This window comes from Anastrepha obliqua, chromosome 4 (genome assembly GCF_027943255.1).
Source record: "Anastrepha obliqua isolate idAnaObli1 chromosome 4, idAnaObli1_1.0, whole genome shotgun sequence".
Lineage (NCBI taxonomy): Eukaryota > Metazoa > Arthropoda > Insecta > Diptera > Tephritidae > Anastrepha > Anastrepha obliqua.
Window position 1 is genome coordinate 72,688,985 of NC_072895.1, and position 24,946 is coordinate 72,713,930.

The 24,946-nt window shown below is 34.9% G+C and overlaps 4 protein-coding genes across 4 annotated transcripts; all 4 read left to right on the forward strand.

Moving 5' to 3' along the window:
• The first annotated feature begins 1,841 nt into the window (after positions 1-1,841).
• LOC129244643 (endocuticle structural glycoprotein ABD-4) lies at positions 1,842-3,232 on the forward strand. Its single transcript, XM_054882387.1, has 2 exons — positions 1,842-2,091; positions 2,262-3,232. The coding sequence occupies exons 1-2, from the start codon at positions 2,080-2,082 to the stop codon at positions 2,829-2,831; spliced, it is 582 nt and encodes a 193-aa protein (XP_054738362.1). The 5' UTR covers positions 1,842-2,079; the 3' UTR covers positions 2,832-3,232.
• Positions 3,233-11,918: 8,686 nt separating this feature from the next.
• LOC129244220 (uncharacterized) lies at positions 11,919-13,668 on the forward strand. Its single transcript, XM_054881834.1, has 2 exons — positions 11,919-12,733; positions 12,818-13,668. The coding sequence occupies exons 1-2, from the start codon at positions 12,151-12,153 to the stop codon at positions 13,666-13,668; spliced, it is 1,434 nt and encodes a 477-aa protein (XP_054737809.1). The 5' UTR covers positions 11,919-12,150.
• A 3,888-nt stretch (positions 13,669-17,556) lies between these two features.
• On the forward strand, positions 17,557-19,680 carry LOC129244821 (putative ATPase N2B). Its single transcript, XM_054882691.1, has 5 exons — positions 17,557-18,209; positions 18,277-18,710; positions 18,803-18,974; positions 19,044-19,307; positions 19,374-19,680. Exons 1-5 carry the CDS (start codon positions 17,811-17,813, stop codon positions 19,494-19,496), a joined length of 1,392 nt encoding a protein of 463 aa, XP_054738666.1. The 5' UTR covers positions 17,557-17,810; the 3' UTR covers positions 19,497-19,680.
• A 589-nt stretch (positions 19,681-20,269) lies between these two features.
• On the forward strand, positions 20,270-21,704 carry LOC129244822 (deoxyribose-phosphate aldolase). Its single transcript, XM_054882693.1, has 3 exons — positions 20,270-20,504; positions 20,568-21,154; positions 21,226-21,704. Exons 1-3 carry the CDS (start codon positions 20,477-20,479, stop codon positions 21,592-21,594), a joined length of 984 nt encoding a protein of 327 aa, XP_054738668.1. The 5' UTR covers positions 20,270-20,476; the 3' UTR covers positions 21,595-21,704.
• The last annotated feature ends 3,242 nt before the right edge of the window (positions 21,705-24,946 follow it).

Sequence of the window (24,946 nt, forward strand, 5' to 3'; positions counted from 1 at the left end):
ACTTCAACAAATTTGTAAGATTAATGGAGAGCGAGAAATTGATTTTTGGATATTTTAACAAACATTCTGAAGTTGAAAAAATTAAAAAAGGATAAATTATTTACAAAGCTGTTTTCTCCCATACACTACGATCGATTAATAAATTTGTAATTTTTATAAATTTTTCTTTTTTCTTAATACAAAAATTCTATTCTCATTGGACAGATTACAGTAAACTGATCCCAAATATTTGTATGCCAAGTTGAGTTAAGATATATAAATTGGGAGCACATTGTTTTCTGTCCGAAGCAACACAAGCCTGGAACGGGAGTCCCCTCACCATCATTATGATTTTAGTATCTTTATCTTTGTAATGAATTGGAAGTTATTTTAATGCTTTTTACAAATAAAAGATTTTGTAAACAAAAAGTATGTTTTAATTGATCAAGATATATATATGGTATATATATATATTTATTAATATTAGATCTCTCTATACAGCTATTTAAAATTTATCTTCCATAAGAACTGTGTCACCAATGAAGAAGACCGTTGTAAGAGAAACGTTTGTTTTACAATTCAATCAATATTCTTGAATTAAAATTTGTGGTTTGCTTTATTTTATATGGACTTAGTAAACCCATCATATATTTACACTATGCTTACATTTTATATGCAAAAATTCTAAAACGGTATCATTTACCGATACTCGTAATCAACGTAAAACTTCGCGGGTTATGGGTTAGTATAAATAAAGAATATTACTCATTTTCGGCATAACTTATATCTCGAGTGAATAACTGTAACGATTTTCCCATTATTCAACCCGTATTGTTCTCAATAAGCTGGGTGACGACTCGAAAAGAACCTCATCGATGTTTTTACGCGGCATATAATTTTTTCTATACTATACACTTCTCGCAGGCAGAGAACATATGGGAGGCAACAGCTTGTAAAAATCGGACTTGAAAATAATGAGTTTTCATTTTCAAAGTAGGTTTTGAGTTCATCTTATTCAGACTAACCGCCGATATAAAACGCTCAATTTCATCGGCTACTATTTAACCCTTCCTTGGGCACCCGGGTCTGACTAGACTTTTTTGACTATGGACGTGAATTTAACTTATTTCAATTATAGCTAATGACTTGAGCTTCCTGGTAGCTTCCTAAAATTTAATTTTCTATCGATTTATGGATATAACCTTTTAAAAAGGACCCTCGAACAGGACGAAAAAAGCAAGACCCAGGTGCCCAACCGAAGGTTAAATAAATAAAACCCTTTCCTGGATTTCAATCCTTTTTCTTGATATGCAAAATTAATTAAATAAGAAAATTGTAACTATCCTCTCAAGATAACAAAATAAAATTTTCTATAATAAGCCCCCTGAATTGAGCGATTGTTGTTTTGCACATAAAAATGGATGCGACGGCCGAACAACAATTACCAATTGCAGTCTTCATTTCGCAGCAATGCAGCGCAGCGATATCGATGAATTTCAGTCAAACAGAGGCACACATACGCATGCGGACATTTATACATGCACAAGTACATAAACGTGAAACAAAAGTGCACACAGCAAGAAAATGCAGCAGTAACGCGTCAAAATCACATATTCAAAAAGAATTACAAAAAAGGTGAGTATACGAAGTATTCAACGTTGAAAAGCCAAAAGCTCAACCATAGGCGCCGCATAGATTTGCGCTGTATGCATTAGTTTGATTGTATGCGCCAGTTCACATACACTATGTATGCACATTAGTAAGCATGTATTGGTGTATGCGCTCGACTTTAGGAGTCACAATCGTGCTACTATAAATAGCTTAAATAGGGCTCGCTGGTACGCAGTCTTTTTTCAAACCCGCTTTCACTCACTCGAAAACTAAGAAAATCACGTTTAAAAAACGAACGCGCTGCTTAAGTACAACAAGTGCACATACATTTTTATTTCATTGAGACCACGATTGACAATATAACATATTTGTGCAAATTATTGTAATAATTGTGAAAAAGAAGCGGCAACAATTTATATCCTGATTCCGATACATTCATTTCCTTAAATTTTTTAAAATTAATTGCATATAATTTTATTACAATTAAAAATGAACACGTTTGTAAGTTGAAAATATTTATGTATCTGCAAATATTTTTAATTTCCTGAGATCGGCAAGGTTTTTTTTTTGTTTTCGTTTTTTGAAAAACAAACAACAGTGAATTAATCCTTTTATACCTTTCTCTTTCTTTCACCTCGTTTCGTTTCGCTTCACCACTCAAACATATATAGTTGTTAGTATGCGCCATTGGCTTACTCCTTGCAGTCACATCTTGTCAGTCGCAACATCACCACGGTCACCCAAATCAGAATAATATACCGCGGGACGAAAAAGTATCTGATCATCGTGATCACCACCGCGAAAGCACCACCTGGATACCGATACTCAAATATAATAAAGAGCAGAGTGAGGATGGCAGCTATAAAACCGAATATGAGACTGGAAATAATATTGTCCATGAGGAGACTGGTTTCCTGAAAGATTTCTCAGACACGAATCCCAATGGTGTGCTAGTGCAGCATGGCCAATACTCATATCAATCTCCAGAAGGTGATGTGGTGAATGTGCAATACACAGCCGATGAGAATGGTTTCCGTGCCACCGGCGATCATATACCGACACCACCGGCTATACCAGAAGAGATACAAAAGGGTCTAGACCAAATCTATGCAGGCATAAAACTGCAACAGGAACGCTTGGAACAGCGTGCTAAGAGTGATCCTGATTTTGCTAGGAAATTGGAAGAACGTCGTTTGGCCAATAAAAATGGTCAATATATAGGGCCATTAGAAAATGCTTAAGTGCGCATGTCAACTATTTTATAGTGTATTTTGTGAAAATATTATTTTTTTTTTTTTAATATTTAAATTTATGACGAAAATTCGGAAGCGATTGTGGCGCTTTTATAAAGAACAAAGACTGTGATTTGCTACGAATACAAAATCTATGGCATTAACGTAAAACATGAAATTGGATGCAAAGTTTCGAATGCTTCAGAGAAAAGCGTAAAATTTCGGAATTTAAAACTTAAATATTCTGTTGTACGATTTAGATAACGAAAAAAATATGTATGATCTAAAGAAATTCCTTTATTAAAATTGTGTATGTATTGGCATATACTCGTTATACTTGTACCTAACTACCTAAAAATAAAAAAAAGTAATCTGTGTAAATAAAAGTGAAGATTTTACAAAAACAAAAATATTGCGTTTTTTTGTTATGCTACAAAAAGTTAGCATTTTCTTTTATTCCCATCAGTTTTGAATACCACACGCTTTGTTGAGTCTTAAAAAATACAAAATTTTACAAAAATGCGCAACCCCCTAATGGACAAGAATGCCATAAAGTAAGGTAAGAAGGAATACGTCAAGGATATAACGTTCTGTATGGGGTCTGCAGAATTTTCTGTAATTTGGCAAAATTGGGTGAAAGATAGACTTTTAGAAATCAAATGGTTTTAAAAAATCTTGAAATGTGTGGGAACTTTTTATTAACCGTTTCTTTAAACCTTGATATTTTTCAAAACATTGCACCGATGTCAATAAAATTTTATTATATTAGAGTGCAAACCAGGCTAATGAAAAATTTGAAAATTTTCTTTAAAAATTTTAAAAACATTTTTTATTTCATTTTTAGTTACTTTAGACGGATTTTTGATTTTTCTCTATACCACAACGACATTGCTTAAAATATCAGATTTCATTAAAAAAAGTGATGGTCTTTTTGCATAATAGTTCTTTAGATATTCAATTTTGGTCACGGGCTCCAGAGCTACAGCGTTAGTAATAGTGAAGATGGAGCAGTAAGAAACGAAATTAATGTGCGCAACCGCTGGTGTGGTGTAGGTATTCTGCGCAGCGCTAAATCTGTATTCCGCTCGATTCCCACCTTTACGAAAAAAGGAAGTCATAACAAACCAAAACACAAACATCGCAAAATCAACAGTAATACCAGGTATAAGTTATGCTGATGCAATAGCCTCATCAAATCCACAGGTAATAGAACCAGAACTGACTATCAAACCTCAAAACAACAAAGATATTGATGAACTCAAAGACATGATAAAAACTTTAATCACCCAAATGACTAATATGATGAACATAATTACAATGTTAATAAATAACTCGAATGGACGAAAGTAATAACACAAAACTTCTTATCTGGAATGCAAATGGACTAACTCGGCAATATTTAGAGCTGAATCTGTTTTTAATTGACAGAAAAATTGATATTGCGTTAATTGCAAAAACACATTTCACAGACAAAAGTTATTTAACATTTCCCGGATATAAATTATATGCAACTAATCATCCCGACGGAAAAGCTCATGGAGGAACAGCCATTATCATTAAAACAAACATAAAGCATACTGAACGACTGCCCTATGTGTCACCTCACATCCAAGCAACGTCTATACAAATTATTGACAACAATGGACCCATATCAATATCTTCTTCTATCTACTGTCCACCACGACACTTGATAAAGACGGATCTATATGATGATTACTTTAAGACATTAGACAACAGATTCGTTGCTGGAGGAGACTTAAACGCAAAGCATACTGACTGCCTCAAAGCATACTAAGCCTCAATCGAATAATTGCAACATAACATTCATCGCTGCCGTGAGCGTAGTTTTTACTGACCCGATTATGTATAGACTATCACCACTGTGAATACTTTCTAAGCGTTTTACTGTTGTTCTTTTCTCAAGTATTGGCCACCAAACTAAGACACCGTATGTCATGATAGGCCTTACCACTGCTGTGTTTAGCCAGTGTACTATCTTTTGCATTTATAGAGTGCTGTGGCTGCTTTTTTAACTCTATCATCAATCCTTTGGTTCCACGAGAGCTTCTTATCTAATACTAGTCCTAGGTAGCTTGCTTCTTCCCCAATTGACAGTGTGTTTCCCTCAAGGGTGGGGGTTTAGAACAGGTATCCTGTGTTTTCTGGTGAACAAGATTAGTTCTGTTTTGTTGGGAGTTACCCCAAGACGACTCGATACAGCCCACCGGCTTACATCGTTCAAAACATTTTGCATTATATTGCAGAGGGTATCTGGGAATTTTCCTCTTACAAATATTGAAACATCATCTGCGTAGGCCACTACGTGTATCCTGGTTTCTTCTAGATGCTTTAACAATTGATTCATTGCCAGTATCCACAGCAGTGGAGAAATTACACCTCCCTGAGGGGTACCCCTCCTGACGAATCTGCGTATCGTAGAGATGCTCAACGTCGAAATTAACCTGCCTAATAGCAACTGTTTTATAAATTTCACAAGGCCCTCGGCGATACCCAAATCAGTCATCATCACGCTTGTTGTGGTCTCCAGTAAGATGTTGTTGATTAACCCATAAATCTAGCTTAAATTTCAGTTTAAACATGAAAATACTCTTCCAACGCTTAAACATTTAAAAACACTTTAGCGAGAAGCGCTTGGAAAGTGAAAATTGTATAGGGAAAAAGTACGAGTGTCGTTAAAATTGAGTATTTAAGCAGGACCTATAATTCATTCAAACAATTATGGACATGGTTTTTAAAAATATATTGTAAAAAAAAAGAATAAATCTCTTAAATACACCAAAAAGCTATGGCACGTATGTATATACGCACATATATGTGTGTACAAGTGCAGCCGCAAATTCCGCCCCAAAATTAATTATATGTATATAATTGGCGCGTACACCCTTTTTGGGTGTTTGACCGAGCTCCTCCTCCTATTTGTGGTGTGCGTCTTGATGTTGTTGCACAAATGGAGCCACCTAGAGTTTCAAGCCGACTCCGGACGGCAGATATTTTTTATGAGGAGCTTTTTCATGGCAGAAATACAGTCGGAGGTTTGCCATTGCCTACCGAGGGGCGACCGCTATTAGAAAAATATTTTTCTTAATTTTGGTGATTCGAACCTACGTTCTCCCTCTGAATGCCGAATGGTACTCACGCACAAACCCATTCGTTAATTACTCCCATTACTCCAGTTCAAATTGAATATAAATTCCCATATATATAAATTTCCTTGTATATAGATGTACATTTATATATACACACATACATACATGCAGATATTATAAACAGTAACGCACAGCCAACTTCATTAAAACTTGAGAAAACGTGCGCACACGCATTACATGTGTATGTCCTATGCATACATTTTCATATATGTATATTATTATATTTAGCTACATACTCGTATGTATTATAGCTGAGAAGAAATATTCACATAGTAGTTTTCTGAATAATTTTATAACAAAAAATGTGTGTTTTTTTTTAAATCTCGATGCTAAGGCCGTCTTCATGCTCACTTGATTTGCTAATACAACTGTAATATTGCATAACATTTAGGCAAGTGGCTCAAAAGACATTGCCACACAGCATCATCCAATGGCATATGCATGCTTGTACATATATGTGCATATTTGTAAGTATGTATATATGCATCTGCAATCAAAATTTATGGAAATCTTCATAAATAATTTGCAAATAATCAAACTTAATATGTGGAAACATACATACATCCATACATACATACATACATACATACATACATACAATCACATGATTTCTTTGGTGTTGTAGGTGTTCGTATATCTGATCGTATGAACTCCTATTTCTGTTTGCAAAGAATTCATATGTTTTGCTTACATATGTTCGTCGTACTTTCCAAACTAAACAGGGCAGTGCAAGTGCAAAAGTAATTTTGTTTGGTTTGGTTATTAAATAAAGTCAATAAACTATTTTCTTACTGACTACTTAAGTTAAAGCGAGAGTTTGCAATCAAAGTAGATTATGAAAAAATAATCTTCAAGAATAGCAAATTATTGTATTTAATGTATCAAAAGGCAGAATATAATAAAGAGAGAAACGAATTTTTAGATAATGAGAAATCAAGGCAGACAGAATTCGAGATCTTGTTGAACTCGCAAAGTGTAAGGGAGCATATCTTGCATAATTAGTCGTGACTTTATCTGGAGAGAAGGGATTGAAATTACGTAAAGTTCTCAGTGGTACAACACAGGTCAGTCGACAGTCTCATCAATTATATTAAAAATAAAAGAAAGCAAGAGCCGTAAGCCCTGGCAGCTAGTGCTCCTTTTTATTGTAAAATAATAATTTATTGTTATTTTCCATATATTAAATAAATAATAAATAAAAGAAAGCAATAGATTATTTCTCTCTTTTCAAGAGGTTGAAGACTAATAAGAAGCAAATGTGAATCGAAGGAAGGTATAGGTAGTATCAGCAAAACTCAAAGAATAGAGAGTGAATTTCCAGAACACCTTTTACATATGTTTAAGTCTGTCTACAGAAAACTGGGAATAGGGTATCCAAATAAATGCAGCATATTCTAGCCTATATTGAAAATTCTAATCGAATATAACCCCAAGGTCTTTAATTTCCTCAACAGACCTCAGTATTGTACTCGAAAAGAGTAAGAATTGGGCAAAATGTTACGAACTTTTGAAAAGTAATATGAAAGCATTATATAATAGACTTTTACGTTAAGTAATCAGATTTAAGTTTGCTTGAAAGTTTGCCGAATCGGTTGCATGACTTACCACAGAGTCGTCAGCATATAATAAAATCCTGGAAAAAGAAAAACAGTCACTAATATCATTAATGAATAAAACGAAAAATAGGGGATCCAAAATATTTATTTTATGGAACTCTTGAAGAGACAGTAAAAGGTTCCAAATAGCGTCTATTGCTTAGATAAGATTCTAACCATTGTAGAAAAACGGAATGTAAGCCTAATTTAGTAAGTTTATACGCTGTATATGTTAAATGCAATCTTCTTGAGATCCTGCTGAAAATAATTATATACAACATTCACTAAACACTGATTCGCTCACATCATCGACTTGTCCATTTTTTCGAAAAATATAAAGACTTATTGTATCTTTTAGCACATATATCTTTAATGAGCCATATCTGTTTATATATATCAAAATGACTTCTTTGCTTAAATCAGTTGTGTATTCCAACGTTCCGAAATGAAGGTAAAAAGAGAAAAAACGATACATTCGTAAGATCCACTACGGCCAAGGAAAAAAGTCGGAGAAGATGGCCAAAAAAATTTGTGTTGTTTATGTACAGTATCGAGAGGTTTCAATGATTCCATTTTGGGAAAATGTACGTCGAAGATGAGATTTGCTCTGATAGGCCAATCGTCGAAAATGTCAATAAAATCATGAAAATCGTAGAGTCGTACCTGTATTTAAGCAGCTAGTCCACTGCCTAGGAAATGAGAATTAGCCATAAAACAATTTTTTAATCTAAATAAAGAAGTGGCGCTCAGAACTTCTCACTACAAATAATATAAAACTCTTAAACTTTACCACAGGTTCATACGAATTAACGAAAAACTCGATTCTATTGACTTGATCCATTCATTGAGCTCGGGATTTCGGAATTCACAGAGTTCTCTCTGGCTCGAATCTCCGTGAAACACCAAAATTAAGAAAAAGTTTCTTCTAATAGCGGTCGCCTTTCAGCAGGCAGTAGCAAACCTCCGGCGGAAACTTATTCCCATACCCAATATGTATATATTTCTTAATTTTGGCATGGAATTACTTAAATGTCATCTACCTTGCGAATAGATGAAAGTAAATACAAAAATAATATCACCTATTTTTAAAACCTTTTGAACGCATTTTGAATACCAACATACTATATAGTTGTGGATGTGCGTGCGTATGTAACAGCAGCTAATAGAATTTAAAAAATTCTAAAAACCACTAATTCACTCCCCAAAGTATTTATATTTTTACTATGTTAACATGTAATTTTTGGAACAATTCCTATTAAATTTAGCAGGTGAAGGATTAATTATGTAACTGCACACACACATTTCTTTTCTGCCTTTTTACGCAGTTTCCACATCATGACCTTCTTCTGCCTCATGAATTATGGGGAACAAATCTTTATTTGCCCTCGAATTTTTTTTAGAACAATTAAGTTTTAACGTTTTCACCTTCGCATCGCATTTTTTTAAGCAGATCAAGACATTGTCTTGCTTTATCACTCAAACCGGTTACACTGGTTGGTTTTGTGTTATGAACTGTGACCATAACTTTGACCTTGAACGTATTCTTGCTGTTCTTGTTTTGGAAAATTACTTTTGGTTTGGAACGACTTGTTACCGATACAAATATCTAGTATTTGAAATTCTTTAATAATGGCATCGATAATTTGTTTGCCAATTTCTTGCATTAGTTCAACTTCCGAATATTCTTCTCCATCCCTATTATATTCATGAATTATGGGGAACAAATCTTTATTTGCCCTCGAATTTTTTTTAGAACAATTAAGTTTTAACGTTTTCACCTTCGCATCGCATTTTTTTAAGCAGATCAAGACATTGTCTTGCTTTATCACTCAAACCGGTTACACTGGTTGGTTTTGTGTTATGAACTGTGACCATAACTTTGACCTTGAACGTATTCTTGCTGTTCTTGTTTTGGAAAATTACTTTTGGTTTGGAACGACTTGTTACCGATACAAATATCTAGTATTTGAAATTCTTTAATAATGGCATCGATAATTTGTTTGCCAATTTCTTGCATTAGTTCAACTTCCGAATATTCTTCTCCATCCCTATTATATGGATCTTTTCGACAATTCCGTAGTATAGGTACCTTTTCCCCTTATCACACGACAAAAAGCGTATTGAAAGAAATGGTCGCGGTGTTTTAATTATAAATCCAGTTTTTTCTTTGTAGATACCTCCTCCGACGTCATAGCTACCTTCTTCTACATTGGTCATGATTACTTGCTGACCCGTTGCTCTCATACCATTTATAAGTTCCAAACAAAGCTTCGATCAGTCACCGAGCAATATGGAATTTCGAATTATCGAAATTTATTTCATTATTTTTGACAGTTGCTTTTAGATGCAGTCTGTGCTGTCATGTCATGCACCTGCAACAATTTACTGTTCGAAAATAATTATGTATTGGCAGACTTATTGGAAACAATGATTTCTGTCCTACTGAAACCCCTTGCAAAATGACGACGCTACTGACAATTCATAAACACTTGAGGAATCCTCATAGATGTATATATATATATATTAGGGCAGGTCGATTTAAAAATCGCTCATTGCTCTGTGAAAATCGTATTCTAGTGATCAAAATAAGAAACTTTGCCGAAGGAACCATACCTCTAAAACGAATTCTGATGTCCCCCAATTCGGGTCGAACGAAAAATCCCATTTAGAGTGCTCCAATCGAGTCCAAATGTATGACCGACCCCCACTAACTTTGAACGGCCGATCCACCCATGCCAGTGGCACAGCCCCTGGAACTCCCCTGGGGTGTTCCTCATACAATCATTTCAAAATATCACCATTTTTGGCTTTTACATGAGAAAAGAAACTAAAAAGTTCGACCCAAATTGGGGGGCATCAGAATTCGGCAAAGTTTCTTATTTTGATCCCTAGAATATGATTTTCACAGAGCAATGGGCAATTTTTTTGCCTCCCCACAAAAGACACTAAAAGTTCGACCCAAATTGGGGGACATCAGAATTCGTTTTAGAGGTATGGTTCCTTCGGCAAAGTTTCTTATTTTGATCCCTAGAATATAATTTTCACAGAGCAATGGGCGATTTTTTTGCCTTTCCACAAATCGACCCGGCCTAATATACATATATATATATATATATGTATGTATGTAAGTTTCTTCAAAAAATTAAACTCTATCTCTATATTTACTACTTTGGACTTAAAAATTTTGGAAAACTTCGCTCACGCCTAATTTTGTATAATTTTTCAGAAATTTTCAGAAACATCGTTTCTTGGTTTCCTTACCAGCTCTTTGGCCACACTTTTATTCACTTATTTATGCCGCTAACTTAAAATCTTGTGCAAACTTGGGTCACCCTTTACGTAGCATGCCTAACTCATTTTCATGCCTTTTGGCATTATAAATTGAAAAATATACCTATACACTAACCGCCATTTCGGTACTTATGCGCGCACACTCTCAAACATATTTTCAAAGAATCTTCATGCCTTTAATGTATGCCACATAGGGCAATTCTTTTACACAAATTTCTTCAGATCAATTTTTCATCATCTTATTCACTACAATGCGCCGTAATATATTCTATAGCCCAATGTATAGCTTTATTAGAAACTATGTATAAAAAGTAAGAAAAAATATACAGCAAAACTTCTTCGTGCTAAAAAGCACTTAATTGTATTGCAAAAAATAAATAGATAAAGCATCTATTCGTTTAAGAATTCAATAACATAGTTTGTAACAAAACAAAAGTGAGAAGTATTCATGTTCGAGCAACGGCTGCGTCGATGCTGGGACAAAATATGGACGCGCTTCAGTTGCTCAACCTCTTCGAAACGGTACGGTCCATTTCATAGACAGAAGAACCTAAGAAGAAACGAAAATTAAAAACACGCAAACGTACATACATACATCTGTGGATTTTTGACGAAACCACTCAGTCGACTTTAGAAGTTTTGGCTTTGGGGTTGATAAATCTTGATATTTCACGAAAAAAATTCAATATTTTAATTAAACTTTTGTTAAGCATGATTCTGAAGTGACAGCTGTGAACAATTGATATTTTAAATATTTCACCAAATCCCAGTATTTTAGTTCTATATATGTAGAAACTGCTAAATCGACTTAAGTTGTTTTGAGAAAAGCCCACAGATATGTATAGATGAATGGTTTTCTTATTGCGGATAAAGTGTGCGAAAGACGGGATTTATTATTTATTGCCGCTCGCGAACGATTGTGGCTTTTCTATGTCCGAAGTGTTGCTAAGGTGTTATGATTTTGTTTATTGCTGTTGTTGTTGTTTGCTTGTATATTAAAGCATAATACTCGTGGCGCATGCACGCACGTTGACAGCCGTTAGACAAGTGCCTAACAACACAATAACACCAATGAAGAGAAAAGTGAAGACAAAAGCGGCGCATTAAACAAAAGCATTCCCAACTTCATAAAAAAGTTTACGGTAAAGAAATTGTTAAAAAAAGGGGCACAGCAAATAACAAATCGAAGTAGACCTAAATACATAAGAACCCAAAAATAATATTTTTTAAATACCAAAATATTTTTTTAATGCATTAAAAACTAAGTTTGACACCATGAGTCTGCGCAAGCCAACACCTTTCCACAGAGCCAATCCCACTTATGAAAACACTGATATACAGGGCAGTCCGCAAAACATTATGTACTTTTTTTTGTGCTTTCTGTTGCTTACAACATATTGCTTCAGCACCACAAAAGCAACTAACATAGTGGATTACTTGCCAATTGGCGCACATGGTGACTCCATAAAAACGGAAGCAGAGCGCATGACTATAGTGCTACCACAAGGTTTTAAACCACAAGCGCCTCCCTTTAAACCGATGCTTTTGCCTTTTGGCACACCAGCGCCCAGTAGCCCGTCCGGCGGCTGGAAACCCATTATTGGTGATGCTGTCACGCCACCTCACAACATTGTAATGCCACCTGCAGCTCCGCTGGTGCCACCGCCCCTTGTAATGTTGCAGGATCGCATTGATACAGTGTCACGCGAGCAAAGCGTCGAACCTGAGAATGGTCCAGTGTTGGAGTCGATTGTATATGGCACATGGAAACCGGAACGACCGCTCAGACCTGACGAAATGCACATGCCAGTCATGCGCCCCGCTACACCAACGCTAGCAGTCTACACCCGCAAACGACGTAAGTTTCTCACATATCCAACTACTGTAACTGCAGACATTTAAGTATTATGGCAAGCGCTACAAAATTCATGTAAATTTACAGCTACTTCTTCTTTGGAACATCTCGGCATACAACATCAGATCACTGACATGCAAGATAACGGCGCAAAATTTAATGAGCCAACCGCACATAGGCGCATATCGACAACACGCGCACATCACTCTGTCGCCACCCCACCTAAATACATAAATGTCAATATTTCTGATCCGAATTTATTGGAAATGGCTAAACAAATAAATGAGTCTTTTCGTGAAATTTTTGCACAGCCACATTCGCAAAAAATGAACACTTTACCTCAGTGGACGTCCGAAATTTCAATCGATAACGAAAGTGAAATTAAGACGGAAATACAAAAAGAATTTGAAGCTGAAACGGAGACGGAGACGGAGATGACAACGGAAACACTAACCAATGATATTGGCAAGGTGTGGCCAACAGATTTCATTGCTTCATTGGAACAAGGCACAAAACAAAAGGAGGCAAGAAAAAACCTCACTTACACTTTTCTAGGTGATAGTTCTGATCCCCCGCTAGCTTCAGACAGGTTAAATATACCCAACCCCTTGCTGCCAAAGCTACCGCCGTTTAACATCACCAAAGTAGGTATACCCTACGAAAAACAAAACTCTGCCGAGGAGCCCACGATTTGTGTACCTCTTATCGTTCTTGAGGAGTTAAGTCAGTTAGAGGTAATAGAAATGGAACGAGTTTATTGTTTTCCACTACCACCACCTCAAAAAGGGTCTCCTAAGCCAAAATATGTGACGTCAAAAGTGGAGAATTTTACAGAATATGAGGCGGTAAACGCGTCGCCAAGGATTCGTTTAAATTATATAAACATTTTAGGCATAAGTACAATTATATTAATTTTGATAAAGCTCGAATACTCTTAAAAAGAAAATAAATTTTATATTTTTATAAATAAATTATTTAATTCAAAAACGAAAACTAAAAATCATGTTCAGGTGTTTTATATACTTATAAGATTTATGTACTTATATTTGTATTAATAAATTTTATTTAATTTTAATATTTTAGCTAATGGAAAAATAACAACGCAAAGAAAAATTAAAAATTAATTTTTAGTTCTATGTAGTCATCCTATGAGCTTTTAGGTCGAATATCCACTTTTTCCAAGGCGTACAACTTTAGTACAAATATCCAAATTCAGCCATTCACGACCAACAAAATTTACTCTTTTCGCGGACATTAATTTAGGGGTAAACATATTAACTATAGTAACATGGCTACTACATATACCTATGTATGTCTAAAAAGTGCTTAAAATTTTCGTCCGTTTCTACGTTCTCTCAGTCAAATTTCAAACAGATCGATTTTTTTGATACCTTGGTTACAAAAAGAAAAAAGCAATTAATCGCCATTTTAAATTACAGCGGAAAAAAGTCATAATATATTATTTTAAAGGTGGCACATCTTAGAAAGCTTACAAAATGTTACAATTTCAAATCCATCGAACCTTTTTTAAATTTATGGTATATATACGACTGTGTATTTATTTATTTATTTTTTATTTTTTCAAAAATAGTAACACAAATATAAAGCATTTTAACGTGATAACGTCTTATAATTCGATTTAGCCGGCTGCACGCACGAAAAAATGTGTCGTTACCTTGCTCATTAGTGTTACCTTGCTCATTTGTCGTTATCTTGCTCATTGCCGTTACCTTGAATGAACTGCAAGCGAAAGCGCGGAACGAACAAAGCAAACGAACGGCAACGTTCGACATCTTGCTCTCTCCTACTTAAGTGAGGGTATATATGTATGTATATGCGCATATGTACATATATAAATTCACGTATTTGTATTTGCATATGCCTTCTTATTGATTATTATTAATTTGATTTACTTGAAGAATTTAAAATAAAACCAAGTTTGTTAATAATACCTGTTGCTTTAATATTATTATTATTAATTTTTTTATTATATATGAAGGAAAAAATGTATGGTAATATTTACCATATACCTTATAAGATATGTTGTATACTAATATATGTATATAAACATGCATATACATATACAATTTCGCGCAATTTTCAAAAAGAACAAATCTATATGTAAACATGCATACAAATCATATGGACATATCAAATTTACGAATCTATTCCGTATGCAAGCAAATGTAACCTAATGTGCTTGAACTGCAAGCGAGAGCGCGGAACGAACGACAAAGAGCACAATCGGCCCCCGCGTTCGGCAACGTTCGACAGCTGGCTCTCTCCTACTTGAGTGAGCATATATATGTATATGTATATATATGCGCATATGTATAATATATAAATTCACATATTTGTATTTGCATATGCCTTCTTCCTGTATGCATGGTAATGAACCATTTCTCTGTTGAGAATAGGACGATGATAGGAAAAGTAGGAAATGAATGGTGGTGTTTCGAGTGTAATGTGTCTTGAAAAGGCAAATCGATAATGCTGCCTCTTAGAGTTGTTGACTTATTAACGTCTGATGCACAATCGAAATTGAACATATCTTTCATGAATTTGATAAATCTTTCGTCATTTTTCACGTTTGTGTAAATGTAACTTGACCTATTCCATTGCAATTCCATTTACCTCCTTCTCTATATTATCCATACAAAATATCTATCAAACAAATAAAATTAAAATTTTGTTTTGAAAATTCCAACCATTCCATCAATATTTTTTTATGACGTTGTCACGTTAAACTATCGTCAGTAAACCGACTTTACAGACAACCTCTTTTTTAATAAAAGCTATATAATACATACTTATCTGCTTCTGTATTTTTCATTTCATGCTTTGGATTATTTTAAACATAATGAATGATTTATTTAACATTTTGTAGCTCAAGAAAAAGGATTGTTTTAGGCAACTAATCAAAAATTAATTATTTAGTAACGTAATTCAAAAATCCTCAAATGAGACATAAAAACATCATTATCAATGGAACTTAAAGAGAGCTAAAAAATGTACACGTATCCATCTTAATGCGTAGGGCGACATAAATCAGACTGACGCCGCTCATAAAGGTTAGAAAGAAGGAGCAACATCCAATGCACACAAAGGAGCAAATTCAAATGATCAAAACTTAGCGCCGGTAGATATACACAAGTTATAAGGCTATCACAATGGGTCCTTTGTGCCCGTTGCGGCAAACGTATGGCTGACGTTGCGTATAAAACATACCGTGGTGCCACAATTAAAGTATTGCCGCAAATATGTAAATAAAACAAACACTGAGGTTCTTTTCGTGAAAGCAAATACCATATTTCGTGGTGAATAAAGAGATTTTTGTTGGTTGTGAAATATGTATGTATATTATAAAATTAATGCTTATTGAAGTGAAATAGGGTTTTAATGGAATTTATGGTAGTCGTAGACGGTGGGTATTATCATAACTTCGGGATTGGGGCACACATTCATTTTGCAGGGCAACTTGGTTAAACATAGCCTTTTCATTACTCTTTGAAGCTTTTATCGAAAAGATAAGGGTGCATTTAAATTAGACTTAATTAAATTCCATTTATTTTCTGCATTTAATTTGATATAATAAAAGAGGTTGTCTGTAAAGTCGGTTTACTGACGATAGTTTAACGTGACAACGTCATAAGAAAATACTGTTGGAATGGTTGCATTTTTCAAAACAAAATTTTAATTTTATTTGTTTGATAGATATATTTTATGGATATAGAGAAGGAGGTAAATGGAATCGCAATGGAATTGATCAAGTTACATTTACACACACGTCAAAAATGACGAAACATTTATCAAATTCATGAAAGATATGTTCAATTTCGATTGTGCATCAGACATTAATAAGTCAACAACACTAAGAGGCAACATCATCGATTTGCCTTTTCAAGACACATTACACTCGAAACACCACCATTCATTTCCTACTTTTCCTATCATCGTCCTATTCTCAGCAGAGAAATGGTTCATTACCATGCATACAGGAAGAAGGCATATGCAAATACAAATATGTGAATTTATATATTATACATATGCGCATATATATACATATATATGCTCACTTAAGTAGGAGAGAGCCAGATGTCGAACGCTGCCGAATGCGGGGCCGATTGTGTCTAGAGGAGTATATCCTCATCTTAAAACTGAAAACATAACATAAACCATTATTATAACTGCATTAATCCAAGCTTCATTCCTCCAATCTTCCCAGCAACAACCATAAGGCGAAACACGATTATTTATACCCGTTTTCGGCTTGGACATACACGCCTGACCCACAGCAACCTCTTTCAAAACAACACACACAAAACCACGTTTGTCAACTCTGCAACGAAGAAATACTTTCTATCAAACACATCGTTACAAATTGTGAAGCATTACATTCAATAAGGCAATCATATCAATCCTGTCCGAAGTAAACGCAGAAAATATTAAAAGAATTATACACTTTATTTACAAAATTAATTTGTACTTTGAACTATAAATGATAGCCGCTAATGATTTTAAAATCATTGTGATTGTAATTCAATACTTTTCCAATTTTTAAATAAAAAAAAAAACAAAAAAAAGGTTATTCCTAAAACACTCCCTAACATCTCCACCAAGTTTCATTAAATAAGGCATTATAGTTTACCTAAAATTGTCCATGTTACATTATAACAAATCCCATCCTTGAAAAATATATTTTTTTATTATTATAACACAATTTAAAAATTTTTCAAATCAAAATTATTATTTTCAGTCTTCTATGCGGAAGCGCATACGTTTTTATACCCACACTATATTGGCAACCCTGAGAATATTCAGGTGTAAAACAGCTGTTCAACAGCTGTAACGATCTATTATTTAGCACAACAAGACACATTCATGGTTATCACATCATAGTTTAGCAATTTTTTTACCTCGCACTTGAACTTGTCATGCACGCACAGATGTGGGCAAAGTTTTTACATAACAATGCCAAGATGACGAGGAGGATCTAAATCAAATAAAATTCAGTGCAATTTAAATATTTAGTTTTAACCTTTGGATATACCTCAAAATTATTACGAAACATTAGTGCAAAATGCTGAAGGTGGTCGGTGTGAAATCGCGTCTAAGGCTTGCAGCTGATTTTCAGCAGTTGCTCGTAGTTCTACAACCGCAATCCGTTTCCCAAAGACGATACATTAGTCCCTTCTCAGTGTACAAGAAACGCATCGCAAACAAAGAATTGTTGCCGGATTCAGAACAAGCAGCGACTACACAGCGTTTGGAAGCACTATACAAAAATATAAAAGGTTATCAACCGACTCATACAAGCAGCGGTGGCGGCTTTTTAAGTTCATTATTCAAAGGTGGCAGCAATAAGAATGGAGTGGAGTTAAACGTTGGTAGCGATGTCCCGCAAGGACTGTATATCTTCGGCAGTGTTGGCGGTGGCAAGACTACTCTAATGGATATGTTCTTTGATTCTTGCACAGCGGCAAGTTTTTAAAATAAAAAAAAAAAAATGCATATTTAATCGAATTTAATTTCTTCGCCTCCATCAGATACAACAAAAACAGCGAGTACACTTTAATTCATTCATGACGGATGTCCATAAACGTATACATGCAACCAAAGAACAACGAGGGCCCACTGATCGGGCCTTTAATACGGAAAGTCCAACACCATACGACCCCACACGTCCGGTAGCTGATCAAATAATAGCCGAAACTTGGCTTATCTGCTTCGATGAATTCCAAGTAACTGATATTGCGGACGCTATGATATTGAAACGCCTATTCACCCACCTCTTTAACGACGGTCTAATCATGGTGGCCACAAGCAATCGACACCCAGAGGAATTGTATAAAAATGGACTACAGCGTAGCAATTTTGTGCCTTTCATCGATATATTAAAAAGCCGCTGCAAAATCAGTGAATTAAATAGCGGCATTGACTATCGACGTATCGCTCAATCGGGTGCGACAAATTACTTTGTGTATGTATAAAATGTTAAACAGATAAAAAAAAGCTGAATAATGTTCCTCTTTTTTTAAGCTAATAATATATTCTACAATTTTTTGATTACAGTAAATCTGAAACAGACGCTAATTCCGAAATGCTTCGCATGTTCAAAATTCTTTGTACACAAGAAAACGATATTGTGCGACCACGTACTATAACACATTTTGGAAGGGATTTAACTTTCCAAAAAACTTGCGGACGTGTCTTGGACAGCAACTTTAATGAGCTCTGTGATCGTGTAAGTCATGAAAGTGAACACAAGTTTAAGCTTTTTTGCTTTGAGTTTTGTTATAAAATTGTTTTTTAGCCACTCGCTGGCAGTGATTATCTGCAAATCGCCCAACTTTTTCATACAGTGTTGATACACGATGTGCCTAAGATGAATTTATTTCTGAAGTCTCAAATGCGACGATTTATTACGCTCATAGATACTCTTTACGATAATCGTGTGCGCGTCGTTATCTCAGCCGAAACACCGCTCGAATCGCTTTTTGACATTACAGACAAGCCCACAGGTCTAGCTGACTCGGAACGAACATTGATGGACGATTTAAATATTCAACAGGGTTCTGTAAGTAAAACTTAATAATAATAAATATATATAGTGTATTCTAAACTCAATTTCCACTAATTCCAGAAAGATTCGTCGGCTAACTATTTTACTGGTGAAGAAGAGGCGTTCGCGTTCGATCGCACGATTTCACGCTTGTACGAAATGCAGAAGAAGGAATATTGGGAACAGTGGGCTAAACATCGTTAAGAAGTTTTGTATATTGTTCGCACAGCCCAAAACTCTATAGTCTTCATACATATGTACTTAATTAAAATTTTGTTAAAAGTGAGTTTTGCTTTTGTCTAATCAAAAGCTTTAAATTTTTTTTCAAAAATACTCAAATTTTGATTTTGGATTGTAAACTCAAGAAACTGTCCTTTTAAGTTTAAAACTTGTATTTGCTATTTTTAGGTCTACAATTTTATTATTTATAATTTCTCCTATTTTCTTAACATCCGAAGCTAAAGCTGCCACGTTTTGAGCTGTAACAATAGTATTATACAGTAGAATCTTTATATAATAAAGCAATACTAGTTAATTCTAATATATAAATAATATAAAAAGATTCAAAAGCAATAAAATGTACATATGTAGAAATAGCTTTCGAAAAGCGAGAAACATATTATTTTTTATACAAATAAAGAACTCTCCTGAAGTTTTTGCTACTACACAACATATTTAAATTTCTCCGGATGGCATCTGTCATATTATTCCCATGGAAATGTGACATCAAACGTACCTTCTTTAACATATATTTTAAATTAAATTAAATTAGGGTAAGGTATACCAAGCTGAACTGAGAGTTTGCTTATCACCATCGAAAATACATGTTATCAGCTGGCAAGTGTTTCTACCTCTCATTTTTATTAACCTTTGTTTTGTGCATAAGTATGTATATGACAAAACCATGAAATTATAAAATTATTTATAGTAATTAAGTTACTACCACTCAAAACCAAAAAAGTTTTAATTGCAAGAATTGCGTTAAGAATAAGCCACTTCGTTTAAACTTTTACTGATCGAAATTTGATGTTTAAATGACATAGTGGCCGTACGTAACAGCAATAAAATTCAACAGCTGACTTGTGCACAGATTCTTATTGAAGTCGCCGATAATTTTACATACGCAGAAATTTCTTATCAACAAGTGGATTAATGCAAAAGATCCGAAAAGTAATACATTAGAAATGAAAGTAAATACAATTTTTCCATTTGGTATGTACAAAATCTAGCTTAAAGTAATTTTAAAGAAGAATTAACACAGGCAACCTCTTCTAGATGAGTCGCTATTCGATTGCGCGATCTCTAATCACCAATTGGGCGAAATTGCTGTAGAAATTTCCAAGCGTGGCAGTGTGACTGGCCTTAATCAGATTGTATGGGCGTTAAAAGCGCTTACCTTGACCGACTCGACGACATTGGGTGGTGACGATACAGCGGCCAACGTACGCAGTCTCTGCCAGCGTGCTGCTTTTCCTATACCAGAGCACATTTTGCTGAAGCTTGGCGTCGAACCGGCACTTCTTCCACATATACACACCGCCGCCGTGTGTGTATATCCAGCGCGTGTTGCCGATGCGGCTACGAAATTGAAAAAGTTAAGCAAATATGATGTTATACCAATAGCCTCGGTGGCAACTGGCTTTCCGACAGGACAATATGGATTGGATTCGCGTTTGCGCGAAATTCACTATGCTATTGACTCAGGTGCCACAGAGATTGACATTGTTATAAATCGTCAGTTGGCACTTATAGGTGATTGGAAAGGTGTATACAATGAGGTGTGCGAGATGCGCAAAGCTTGTGGTGAAATGGCGCATCTAAAAACTATTCTCGCCATAGGTGAACTCGGCAACATGGAGAATGTAATAATAACTCTAGTTTGCTGGTTATATGTTACAAATAAGTTGTTAGTTATGTTTTACATTCGATGCAGGTATATAAGGCGTCCATGGCTTGCATGCTAGCTGGGGCAGACTTCATTAAAACGTCCACCGGCAAAGAGAATGTTAACGCCACTTTGCCAGCTGGTCTGGCTATGATTTATGCTATACAAGAATTTCAACGTCGGAAGGGCACTTTGGTTGGTCTAAAACCAGCTGGTGGAGTACGGACTGTTCCCGATGCCATTGCTTGGTTGACACTCGTAAAAGAAACTTTGGGTACTCGTTGGTTGCAACCCAGTCTTTTTCGATTTGGCGCATCCGGACTATTGGATAAAATAGTGGAAGCTGTTAATGTGCATATTAATAATCAACAAGATGCTTATAATAGTAGCGCTGCAACCAAAGTAGCGGCATATTGAATGAAATGGATTTGTATGTACGTATGTGCATACATATATATGTATGAAATGCAAGTTCCTGAAAATATATGTATGTATGAGTGTCATAACTGCCTAAATCGAAAATCATACTTTCAAGAAAAATATTTTAATATACATAGTTTTGTTAGTGGAATAGGTAGGTAGATATTCCTAACATTCACTTAGACGGATATCGCGCGTGACAAAAGATTTGAGATTAGGCGTTTTATAAACAAAAATATTTTTGGGCTTTGACAATACTATCTTTCTATCTGTAAAACAAAAAATTTGCGAGGCTTTGGCTTAATGCAATATTTAAACCATTAATCATTCACAAATGTAGTTTATATAGTAAATCTATCTAAACTTTTTCGCCTAGATATCAGGATTTGTTAAACTAAAGTGCACAGTAAACTACGTCCGTTCTAACGACCGTCAAGTCTATATTGCGGAGATAAATCAAAATCATGTCCAACCAGCATCATAACAAAATTATTCCCTTTGCAAGGAGGGCACATTAAAGCCCAAATAAATATTTTGCCATATTTACTTACAGCGGTTGAAAAATACTTAAAAACGATGCGTTGGCAACCATATACGTGCATTTTTTGTCGAATACGGTACCGTCATGGTACATTTTACGCTTGAATGTATTTGCTGTGGTCACATTCATTGAAATGCGTTTATCTCTTGTAGGGTTCGCCTTGAGATTTTGTATTTTAGTAGGTGTACTGATATTTTTGAGAGAAATATACTTAAGAACGATTCGGTTTTCGCCCATTTGTGAATTGTTTTGTGTTTTATATTGTAACCGGTAAATAAATAAAAAAAGAGGTTGTCATGTAATGGTTTCAATTTTCAAAACAAAATTTTAATTTTATTTGTTTGATAGATATTTTGTATGGATATAGAGGAGGAGGTAAATGGAATTGCAATGGAATAGGTCAAGTTACATTTACACAAACGTGAATAAGTACGAAACATTTATCAAATTCATGAAAGATATCTTCAATTTCGATTGTGCGTCAGACGTTAATAAGTCAACAACACTAAGAGGCAACATCATCAATTTGACTTTTTCAAGACACATTACACTCGAAACACTCCCTTTCATATTTCCTACTTTTTCTATCATCGTCCTATTCTCAACAGAGAAATGGTTCATTACCATGCACACAGGAAGAAGGCATATGCAAATATAAATATGTGAATTTATATATTATACATATGCGCATATATACATATATATGCTCACTCAAGTAGGAGAGAGCCTAATGTCGAACGCTGCCGAATGCGGGGGCCGATTGTGCTCCTTGTCGTTCGTTCCGCGCTCTGGCTTGCTGTTCAAGCAAGGTAACGACGCATGAGCAAGATAATGACGAATGAGCAAGATAACGACAATTGAGTAAGATAACGACGAATGAGCATGATAACGACGATTCAGCAAAATAACGACGTATTTTTTCGTGCGTGCAGCCGGCTAAATCGAATTATAAGACGTTATCACGTCAAAAATGAAGTATTTGATGTATTCCTACAGAATTTACATTTAGTTGAAACGATACAATAATGCCGACAGGAAAAAATTGTGTGCGTCTTGATGTTGTTCCACAAAGGAAAGGACCTAGAGATTTAAGCCGTCTCCGAAGGGCAGATATTTTTTATGAGGCGCTTTTTCGTAGCATAAATACAATCGGAGGTTTTTCATTGCCTACCGAGACGCGACCGCTATTAGAAAAAACTTTTTTTATCATATTGGTGCTTCATGCACGCAGTTTCGAACCTACGCACTAGTCACGCAGCCGCCATTTCAACACAATTAAACGTTTCTAAAACGATGGTTTTTAATGCTTTGAAATATTTTTCTGAGTATAGAAGAGGAGAAAATGCTCCCAGAAAAAAGAAAGCACGAAATATTGATAGGACGATTGCCAGATAGTCCCAGAAAAATCCAATAACGAAAACAACAGTTTCCCTTCGATTGGCAAAAGCAGAACTGCATGGTCGACAGCAGCGTAAGGACAACGCCGAATTTAGTTTGCTCGAGAGTGCATATCCTGGAAACAAAATCAGTGGCGTTATATTTTATTTAGCGATGAAACGAAAGTAGATTTGGTCAAGATGGTAGGAAGTGCGTGCGGCGGCCAAAACATGCAGCATTCGACCCCCAGTTCATTTCACCAATCATAAAGCGCGGGGGAAGCTCAATAATAGTGTGGGACTGCTTTTCGTGAAACGGTGAATGCGGTCAATTACGTTCAGATGCTTCAAAATATAATGCCACTTTATGACTTTATGCGGAAAGAATTTACCGGTGATTTGGAAATTTCAACAAGGCAATGATCCGAAGCACACTTCGTTTTTCGAAGACCATTTGTTCACAATTCTAGATTAGGCATATTCGTATACCGACTTAAATATAATAGAACATCTTCGGAACGACGTGAAAAATGCACTCTGTACGCAGAATATCACAAATTTGGATCAAGATAGGAACGTTGTCAATGCAATGTCGCTGTGCAGTAATAAAACAAAAAGGATTTTCAACAAAATATTAAGGTATACCTTTATACTTTTCTTTTCCGTCTGCAGTTTTTATGATTTGACTATTATTTTGTTTCGTTGTTAAGTATTTTTCTCTATATTAAGTTGTATGTTATATGAAGTCAAAAAGTCTATGTTTTTCTTATACAAAAGACTGATACAGATTGAAAATATTTTAAACTAGCATTACCCAGTGGGCTTCGCACCACCATACATAAAATGTTTTTTTTTATATCGCAAGAAATTTTTCATATTAAGTTTTCTTTATAGAACTCTTAAAATGTTTAAACAGTTGAATTAGTTGATTTTTTTCATTCAACATACTTTCTAAAGATGTCACAATAGCCTTTTCTGTACTTTTTTAAAATTTGATTGTGGTGGTCACCTATATACAGGTAAGGTGAAAGAGCCGATAAAAACTTGTAATTAAACTTTGATTCTTTACTTTCCATTTCAATTTTTTACGCTAAATAAATTATGCTAAAATAAATAAAGTTAAAAATGTTTTTCCAGTTCCTTGAATGCTCCAGTTTTTATTATATTTTCGTCCAAAATTAATATTAACATAATACACTTACAAACACAACAGTACAACAGAAACGCTCATAAGCGGCTGTGTATTTGTTGTTGTTTTTCCCATACAGGCATTTCGTACGAGAAGAAACCATTCCTCACATAAAATGTCATAACTCAGGAACGGCTGCACCGATTTCAATCAAACTTCACACAAACCACCTCCTCAAAGATAGAAAAGAACTCTAAAATTTTTGTGTCAATCGGTTCGGCGGTTCTTGAGTTATAAGATTAC